The sequence below is a fragment of the Eurypyga helias genome, unplaced genomic scaffold, assembly GCF_000690775.1.
Source record: "Eurypyga helias isolate BGI_N326 unplaced genomic scaffold, ASM69077v1 scaffold26295, whole genome shotgun sequence".
NCBI classification, from domain to species: Eukaryota; Metazoa; Chordata; class Aves; order Eurypygiformes; family Eurypygidae; genus Eurypyga; species Eurypyga helias.
The window spans coordinates 1-9,948 of record NW_010252438.1 but is presented as its reverse complement, the minus strand read 5'-3'; the positions used below and the strand labels follow the sequence as shown (position 1 = coordinate 9,948).

General features: G+C 52.2%; 1 protein-coding gene across 1 annotated transcript; it reads left to right on the top strand.

Annotated features, from left to right (window-relative positions):
• The first annotated feature begins 625 nt into the window (after window positions 1-625).
• Window positions 626-9,545, top strand: BCL6 (B-cell CLL/lymphoma 6). The gene is made up of 9 exons (XM_010152391.1): window positions 626-666; window positions 1,722-1,889; window positions 2,937-3,158; window positions 3,294-4,277; window positions 4,878-5,059; window positions 6,154-6,321; window positions 7,718-7,848; window positions 8,242-8,379; window positions 9,306-9,545. The coding sequence occupies exons 2-9, from the start codon at window positions 1,729-1,731 to the stop codon at window positions 9,447-9,449; spliced, it is 2,130 nt and encodes a 709-aa protein (XP_010150693.1). The 5' UTR covers window positions 626-666; window positions 1,722-1,728; the 3' UTR covers window positions 9,450-9,545.
• The last annotated feature ends 403 nt before the right edge of the window (window positions 9,546-9,948 follow it).

Below are 9,948 nucleotides of genomic sequence, written 5' to 3'. Positions count from 1 at the left end.
TCCTCTGTGATCCTGGCCAAGTCACTTTGGTACTTGACACCCATATCCTCCCAAGTCTGTTCGGCAGTCCCGTCCCAGGGCGTTTTCACCAGTGGCTGGAGTGCATGGGTATTCTGAGATGGGCAATGGCTGTTTTGGAGGGCTGGATTTGGGCTCTTTCCAGGCTTCTGAGCAGGGTAGCAGCAGATCTTTGTGTGTAAGTCATACCTGTTAGCAAGGTGCTGGGAATATGGCATTGGTCTTGGATGTGGCACCAGCTGGGAATTTGATCTTGGCAGGGGAAGGGTTATCTCTGAAAGAAGTGGTGAGAAAATTCTCGCTTGACTTCCCTTCCCCAACTGCCTTTAAGTTCCTGAGTCATGGAAATGAAAATCTCCTTGGCATACGCCCATGGTTTGGGCTAGAGGGTGTGGAAGAAGCTATGATTGGATTCTCAAAGCCTGTGGTTGTGATAAGAACGTACTGTACCGGAAGAAACAAATGTTAACCTTACTGGAGAGTAGAAGGTTTGTTATCTCTAGCTTTTATCCAACTGATACTCCAGCAAAACAGCAGACTCGTGTCCTGCATGGCCAACTCATAATTACCAGCTAATGTGGTGTTTGTTTTCTTGTGCTTTATTTGTAGGTTTGAAAGAAACTTTTGGACTGTGAATTGAGGCATTGGGTATGTAAATTTAAATTTTGTGCTTCCCCTCCTAACCCCCCCACCCCCCCTTCCCTTTACTGTGTTGAATGAAATGTTTCATTAGACCCAGCTGGAATTTGTTTTCAGGAGAGCAGCTGCTCTGTAGAAAATACTGTATGCTCATACGCTGCTAGGGAAGGAGGAGTCGGGATTGTGGGAGTGGGGTTGATCATGGAGAAATTTGACGCTCAAGATGCACGTTGCAGCTCGAACTTCACGCATAGGGAGATGTGGGCTCACCTGGGTTGGGAGGACACATCTGAGATGGATCAAGAGATGTTGTGTTGGAGGAAGGCTTCGTGTTCCTCGATTAACCCAAGCCTTGCTCCCTGGGAATGACTGGCCTGCGGTGTGGGGTAGCAGCCCAACAGGTTAGATGAGTTCTGCTCCTCACTGCCACCACCGATTCATTGGGAAACTGTGGACAGGTCTTCTCCAGTGTGGCCATCGCTTGGGAGTAGGAAAGCAGTTTTCTGGTGGGTGAGGATTGGTGTTCCACTGTAGGGTAGATTTTCCAGATGTTGAAATCCTTCAGCTTCAGTTGGGGCCTTCAAGGCTTGTTTTGATTTCCAAGGTTGGATTTGCAGCCAGCCAGCAGATGGATGAGGGGGATGGCTTCTGAGGAAGATCTGAAGGCTGGGAAGTTGTGTTGGGAGCTTCATGGAGATTGAACCTGAACGGTGGTGGGAGGAGTGGGCTGGGGTGGAGCTGCCATGGGTGAGGCTGGAGAAAGAGGAGCCGGTTAGCTAATCCTCAGGAGGAGGGTCTGGTTGCCTTTGCCTGCCAGCTTGCTGGGTGGGACTGAGACATGCCAGGTCTCGCTGCTGGCCAAGAGACCTCACCAGGCAGCCTGGCAGGTGCTTGGCATGGTGCAGGGTTGTTTGTCTTAGGACTGAGGACCTGGTGCTGTCCCTACCAGAGGCACTTGGTCACTGGAGCACATCCCAGAGCAGTAGCTGTCAGTTCACTGGGTTTGAGGTACTTTCCTGGCTGCTGGTCCATTCCCATCCTCCTCCTCCTTCTGTTTCAAGCAGTCTCAAGATGGCCTCACCGGCAGACAGCTGCATCCAGTTCACCCGCCACGCGAGCGATGTCCTCCTCAATCTCAACCGCCTTAGAAGCCGGGATATCCTGACTGACGTAGTCATCATCGTGAACCGGGAGCAGTTCAGAGCCCACAAAACAGTCCTGATGGCCTGCAGGTGAGAGCAGGGTCCCCTCCCTGCCTCCCTTCCCTGCTCCCTCTGCCTTTGGCCACCAGCCACACTGCTGCAGCCCCGGGGAGGCTCGTGGGGTTTACAGACAGGGGAACAGAGGCAGGGAAGCAGAATGGAAAAGGGCTGCTAAGAAATCTGTACCTGCAATCGGATTAGAGCTGAGGCCTTTTGCCTCCAGCGTGGTGCCCACACCTCTCCTTGCATGCTCACATCTGCCCACACACAGCCCGTGGAGACAAACAGGAGCACAGCACATGTGAGACGCATCCCTGAAGGCAGAGCACAAACACACTGCAGGGACAGGACAGGGGAGGGAAGCGAAGACTGGATGCTCGCTGGGGTGAGCGAGTCCTTTGTGACCTCCCCTGCTATTTTTAGACCTATTCCTCCCTGAATCCCAGGCTGCCGGCTGCACCCACATTTGTTGATTTTGTTTTTTGTTTCCAAGCCTGGTGGGGTCCAAAATCCCTTTCAAGCTCCTGGGATTGCTGGAATTGGTTCCTAGTGAATGCTAATTAACATCCCACGATTGCCCAGTTGATTTACGGCAGGTGCCTTCCAGGGTCTCCTGCTGACAAAGTATAAAGATTTAACCAAGGTTTGACTGTTAAGACATCTGAAAAATGTTTTGTCAACATTTCCTTTTTTTCTTTTTTTTTTTTCCTCCTTTCTTTCCCTTGGTTAAAGAGTGAGCATGGATGCCCCAAGAGGCTTGTGAAAGAAATGAGTCACAATGGGAAGGGGGTGGTGGTAACAACAACAAAAAAAGGAGAATTTCTAAATGGAGGCAGTGGGGAGTTGTTGAGCAGGTGAGATCTCAAAGCAGGCTGTTCCAGTTGGGAAAAGTGCAGTGCAGAAGATGCTTACTAAGCTGAGAAACCAAGCTTGATAATAAGGGGGAAGCTCAGGGAATTCTGTAATTGCCTCCTCCTCCCTTCCCATTCACAAACCCCTCTCTGCTTAAGGGATTTCAAACAAATTTTCCTTTCTTCTGAATTGTCATAACACTTGTCTTCTGTCTCCTCTCTGCAGTGGCCTCTTCTACAGCATCTTCACTGACCAGCTCAAGTGCAACTTGAATGTCATCAACCTGGACCCTGAAATTAATGCTGAGGGGTTCTGCATCCTCTTGGACTTCATGTATACATCCCGCCTGAACTTGAGGGAGAACAATATCATGGCTGTGATGGCCACAGCACTGTACCTGCAGATGGAGCACGTGGTCGATACCTGCCGAAGGTTTGTCAAGTCTAGGTGAGCGCCGTGAGTGAACTTTGGAGAGCCTGGGACGGTGTGTTTGGGTGGGAGGGGGGACAACTGGCAAAGTATCTGCAAATTTATCCCTGTGGGCTGAAAATGACTGTTTCCCTCCTTTTTGCCTGGTTCCAGTGAAGCGGAGATGGTGTCTGCTGTGAAGAACCCAAGGGAAGAGTTTTTGGCTGGACGGATGCTGGGCCACCCAGAGGTGATGGCTTATCGGAGCAGAGACGTCTCAGAGAATGGCATGCCTCTCCAAAATGGGTCCCTCTGCAATGGGAGGGCCTTTGCACCTGGCTTGATCAATAGTTTGTCTGGATCCCCAATTTCTTACCATGGATACAGTCCTCTCCCCCTAAACAGCTTCCTTGTGGATGATGAGTTGCGGGAGATGAGGATGCCTCTCTCCGAACTCTCAAGGGCAGGTGCCTTCCCCAAGGAGAGGATCCTGCCCTGCGACAGCTCCAGGACAATCCCTACTGAGTACATGAGAACCATCACCGACATCTCGGCCAACATGTGCCATGCTACCATCTACGCTCCAAAAGAAGGTGCTGCTGAAGAAGCCAGGAGTGACATGCACTACAGCGTAGCCTCTGGCCCCAAACCTGTCGTCCCTTCACTCCGGAACAACTCTTATTTCTCTTGTGACAAAGTGGCCAAAGAGGAGGAGCGGACCTCTTCAGAGGATGAGATCAGCCAGCACTTTGAGCCCACCAACACCCCTCTGGACCGCAAGGGACTCATCAGCCCCCAGAGCCCCCAGAAGTCAGACTGTCAGCCCAACTCGCCAACCGAGTCCAGCAGCAGCAAGAATGCCCGTATCAGTCAGAGCTCCAGCTCCCTCTTCACCAAGAGCCCCACAGACCCCAAAGCCTGCAACTGGAAGAAGTACAAGTTCATTGTCCTCAACTCTCTCAATCAAAGCACCAAGCAAGACGGTGCTGACCAGAATGAGATGGGAACCCTCTCTCCTCGTACCTACATGCCCATGTCCACTTGCCAGCAGTCTATGGAGCCAGAGCATCTCAACGTGCAATCCCCCACCAAGATGAGCGTGAATGGAGAAGACTCTACTATCCCACAAGCAAGCAGACTCAACAATATCGTGAACAGGTGAGATGTCTCTCATGGTGGGGCAGGGGGAAGAGACTCCCTGCCTCGTTGGTGAGGGTTTGGAAGTGTGTGAAACGGCTGTAGCGTTGGGCTGGGGAGTCCAGCCATGAGCAGGTGGCAGCCTCTGCATTTGGTGGAGCACTGTCAGTGACGTTGGTTGGGTGCCAGCTGTCACCACCTTAGTGGTGCTAGCCTGGCCTGGTGATGGAATGGGGAACACTGGGTCAGGAATCCCTGGCTTTGGAATCTCTGGACAGTTTCTGGAGCCTGGATTTGCCCAACCTGGTTTTCAGCGACTCCCTGTGCCTTGAGCTTTTGATTGGCTCTAAGAATGGGAAAGGCCAAACTACCAGGGAACAGTACACTATCCTCTGGACCTGGATGTTCCTTGAGAGTTTTGAGGTTGTTTGGTGATGGGCACCTGAAGGATTGAGGCTCAGGGACCTGTTGTTGATCAGGGCTATGCTGTGCATCTCACCATAAAAGCGTCCCCGTAAAACATGCCTGTCCCTTGTCTCTGGAAGGGTGCAAACAAGGACCCAGTAGCTCAAGCACAGCAGGAGCCTTCTCACGGCTGTGTGCGTTGCTCTCCTTCCACAGGTCCCGGGATGGGTCCCCTCGGAGCAGCGAAGGGCAGTCCCCGCTGTACATGCATTCGTCGAAGTGCAGCTCCTGTGGCTGCCAGTCCCCACAACATGCTGAGATGTGCCTTCATACCCCTGGCTCAAACTTTGGAGAGGAGATGGGGGAAACTCAGTCTGAATACTCTGACTCCAGCTGCGGTGAGTCTTGTGTCCCTGGTCACCTTTTTCAGCCAGCAGACAAGGGGGCTGTGCAGTCCAGGGACCTGTCCAACCCTTGCCTGGTGTCCAAAGGGGCAGTCAGACCTGTCCCTGATGCTGGGGGATCCCGAGGTGCTTCACAGTCCCCTCTTAACTGCCTGACCAGTTGTGTGCATGCATGTGAGGGACACAAGTACATGGGAATTGCTTCCTTCCTCTCCTTCCCCAGCACCATCCTGATGCCTTGTGCAGGGAGTTAGTCACCTGCTGCAAACTTGGCAGCTAAGGACAGGAAACAATGTGCACCCCACCCCACCAGAACCACAGGAGAACAAGCTTGACAGATGTAATGACCCTAATGGGGATTGGGCAAGATGGTGTCTCATGCATCCGTCAGGATAGTTTCATTATCAGGGAGCCCAACGCGCACATCTGGAGAAATGCAGATAATGAGGCTTGCAATCTTGTTGCAAAACTCCACAAGCCCAGAGACAGGTATCTGTGCACCCATCTGCCTGTAGCTCAGGGAGGGGGAATGCAGGTTGTCACCTGTGGCGTGGGCAGAGACCCACAGAGGGAACCCCACTGTGGTGACACTCAAAGCTGCGTAGAGCATGTAAGAGTTGGGCACCCTCCTACTGGGGGGACCTGCCTTGTGCTGCAGGTGATGATGGTCTGTACTGGAAGAAGACATCTGTGCGCATAAAGGTTTAAGGCCCCTAAAGGTGCTGGAGTTGCTCCAGAGCTGAGCATCCATCCTCCAGAGGATGCCTAAGAACTTGGGTGCTTTTGTGGACCTCTCCGGAAGATGGCCAGGCAAGATGCTGGCTTCTTGGAAGCAGCATGTGTCACACTGAAGGAGAGATGGTGGTGACTTTGCCCTCTCAAACCACGCACATTGTTGCTGAGTGTACAAGGAGGTCAGGAGGTAATGGCATGGTGCGAGCACTGCTGACTGTGAATGTCTGCACTCGGCTTCTTGTTCCAACACTTGCCCTAGCTGCCCCTCTCCGCCATCCCAAACCCATCCCGTGGCACATCAAGAAGCTGGCCACTCATTTCCCATCTCATTACTCTCCTCTCTGCCCTCCCAGAGAACGGAGCTTTCTTCTGCAACGAGTGTGACTGCCGGTTCTCCGAGGAGGCCTCCCTCAAGAGACACTCTCTGCAAGTCCACAGTGACAAGCCCTACAAGTGTGACCGCTGCCAGGCCTCCTTCCGCTACAAGGGGAACCTTGCCAGCCACAAAACCGTCCACACAGGTACGGTGTCGGCTATGGGGACAGCTTACTGGGGAGGCTGTGGGTTGCTGGGCATGTGGGCATTTATGGTTGGGTTTGTCCCACATGCGATGTCCCCTGTCCTGCCTCACACGCTGTCCCTGATGGGAAAAGCAAGGTGCTTTTCTTGGGGCTGCTCGAGAGCCCTTGGGCAGAGCACTGAACTTGGGAGTAGGGGTGATGCTGCCAGGCCTCACAGCAGGGATGGAGCTCAAGCTCCTTTGCTGTAAAGCACTGGGCCCCACCATTTCTGAAGGAGTCTTGCAAAATGCATGGCTGAGGGCAGATATCCAGGTTACTTTGTGGTAGACTTTACACTTGGAGGAGAAGTATGGGATTTCCGTCCTCCCTCCCCATCCTAGAAATCCAGATCATATCTAGCCTGGCAGAAACTGCTGATGGGAAATCTGTGAATGCATGGACTCTGTGAATCACCACAATGAAAGCTGAGAAAGGAAGGGGGATATTAAGGGTTTAGTCATTAGTTGACAAACCTAGGGATTTTTTTTTTATTTGAATGCTTTTATTAATGCTTAACGTGTCAACAGCCAGGTCACTAGCTAGGAAAGGGAAGTCTGCGCTGACGGCAGAGTGCTACTGCACTGAATTAGACATAAATTCCCGCAGTCTCAGCTGACCTCCGGGAGGGCTGCACAGGTGAATGAGACACCACAAGTGCCAGGCAGGGATAGAGGGAGTTGAAGTCTGGAAACAAAAGAAAAAGTTAGGAAGTTATAGGTGGTGACTCTTTGCCCACTCCCAGTCAAGAGCGGGGAAAACCACCCTAAAGAAACTAGTTAAAATCTTTTTGCAGCTCCCCCATCACTGGGGGCCAGCAGTGGTGACTGTAACCAAATAATGTCTTGGGAGCTGGGTTGCTGGGTGTGCCTTGGCCTTCTGCTCTATCAGGTCCTTTTGCTCCCTGAAAGAGGTGACAAATGGCCAAGGTGGGATGTGCTGGGCACCACGAGGAGCCCAAAGGGGGGCAGGTGGCCCTTCATGGCTTACTGATGGCTGCGGGGAGACACAGGCACCAGCTGCTGTCATGGGGCCAGGAGAATTGATGCTGTTAATCCTTGCTGTCAGTGCTGCTGAACTTTCTCTGTTGCCCTGAGGGCTACAGCTCCCAACCCAAAAAAGAAAAGGTACATGTGGTACCCAGGCACCTCCTGAGCTCACCCTGATCTGAGGACACCCCAAGCTGTCCTGACTGATGCTGCTTGTCTGCCAGCCATCTCCAAAAGGGATAGGAGTCAGAGCTAGTGCTTCATGCTGTGGGGTCTGGCACCTGGAGGGACTTAGTTTTGGGGAGTGCCATGGATCATGGGGCTGAGCATGCCTGTACTTAATCCCTCACCCTGTCTTTTGGGCTCTGCAGGAGAAAAGCCGTACCGCTGCAACATCTGCGGGGCACAGTTCAACCGGCCGGCCAACTTGAAAACCCACACGCGCATCCACTCCGGAGAGAAACCCTACAAGTGTGAGACCTGTGGGGCCAGATTTGTCCAGGTGCGTGTGGCCTCTGAGACTTGCAGTGCCTGGGGAGGTGGGATGTAGTCAGACCTTCTGCCTGAGACTGGTGATGCCTCATAGCAGGGAAGAGCCTGGTGGGCTATGCTCAATGCCTTAGGCAGCTCTTCCCTGGTGTTGTGGGATAAATAGGGGCCTCAAGGTCCATGTGGGGGCACTTTGGCCTAGTAGGAAGCCTGATGGCTGGTTTTAGCTCCTCTGCTGTTAAGGATTAGAGGTATTGGACCTCAGATATGGCCCTGACTCCCAGCTAGAACCCAATAGACCAAAAAAAGATGGTTGGGCAGAACCCTGGTCCCAATGGGATGCCTTTGCTTTTGGTGGGATACCCTCATCCGTGGGACTGTCCTCACTTGGAGCTGTTCTCTCTAGGTGGCCCACCTCCGTGCTCACGTGCTCATTCACACCGGGGAGAAGCCGTACCCCTGTGAGATCTGTGGCACACGCTTCAGGCACTTGCAGACTCTCAAAAGTCACCTTCGAATCCACACAGGAGAGAAACCGTATCATGTGAGTGACTCTGCTCTTTTTCTTTTATGGTGTCTCTCAGCTGGGGCTGGGAGAGGATGTAGCCAAACTCGGGGGGGGCTGGGAAGACACTGGGGCATTCATCTGGACTGGGTGCAGCACCTCAGTGCCCTTTGCCAGCCTCACAAGGCCCTATGCCAAGGTCACATCCATGTTCCTCCTGCCCCGTCCCCGTCTTGTGCTTTAGCCCATGCCGACATAGTAGTTTGTCCTGAGCGGCTGCGTTGGAAACGCTGACATGCAGCCCGGGCTGGCTACATCTTAGCTGCTCTTCTTTTCTTCCACCCCATCTGGAAGAAGGTCACAGTTCTCCAAATAGCTTTGGCTTAAATTACAGCCACCTGCTGGGTTGGGGATGGGGGAAAGAACAGACTGCCTGACCAGGGGTCCCCTCTGCCGATGGCACCAGCATGCTGAGCAAGCAGCCTGTCCTGCCTTGCTTACAGCCCTGGGGGCTGCCAGCTCTCTGCTGAGGCTTTTCTGGCTTTCCCCATTTGCTAGAGAGAGAATCAGAGCAGGGGTTATCATCCAAACATCCCTCTGGAGCCATCCAGCTTGGCAGGGGTCAAAAGCAGCTCCCAAAATAGCCCTGTAGCTGGTACGAGCATCTAGATAAGGAGCTTGGTACTATGTTCATCAGAGACAGGGCCCTCCCCTAAGGGACCGCAGCCCTTGTGCATCCCACAAACCAAAATGTGCTCCTGAAAGCCTGGGATGGGGTGGCCGTGGGTGCTGCTTCTCCTCCTACATCCCCATTATTCCCTCATCCACCGGTATAATGGGCACAGCATCTTGGGGTGGCTGGCAAAGGGTCAGGCATTCGCTGCAGGACCCTGAAGGGAAGGACATGTCCCCTACCATTGTACCGTCATGTTTCACACCCCCCGCCTCTGCCTCTTGCCCCACAGTGTGAGAAGTGCAACCTGCATTTCCGCCACAAAAGCCAACTGCGGCTTCACCTCCGGCAGAAGCACGGGGCCATCACCAACACCAAGGTGCAGTACCGCATCTCTGCGAGCGAGGTGCCTCCGGAGCTCCCCAAGGCCTGCTGAAGGCAGAGGACTTCCCAGGAGGAGGTCATCTTGGAGGGGGAGAAAAAGCTGTCCAAAGGATACCTGCAACACTTTAAAACAAAAAGGAAAAAAAAATTCATCACATGATGGAGTGCCTCTAAACCCATAGTGCAGATAGGTGGAAAAACATTAGAAATTAAAAAAAAAAAATTACAAATACACGGGTTTTATTTTTCCCAGTTATGTGAAACAAAAAGAAAAACTAAAATTATTCAGATCTTACTGTATATAAAACAAAAAAATAAAAAATAGTCATTTTAAATGTCTGTGCAGTGGAGTGTTGATAAACTCTGGAGTCTAACCTTCACAGCCTTTGCCGTTTGAAGATGAGGAATGTAATGTTGATTTATGGGAACAGATTTTTTTCTTTTGTATGCGAAATGTGTGTTCTTTTAAAAGAGAAAGTATGCTATTAAAGAGAGGGCTTTAACTTTTTTAACCAAAGGTGAAGGAATCTATGGCAGAGTTGTAAATATAT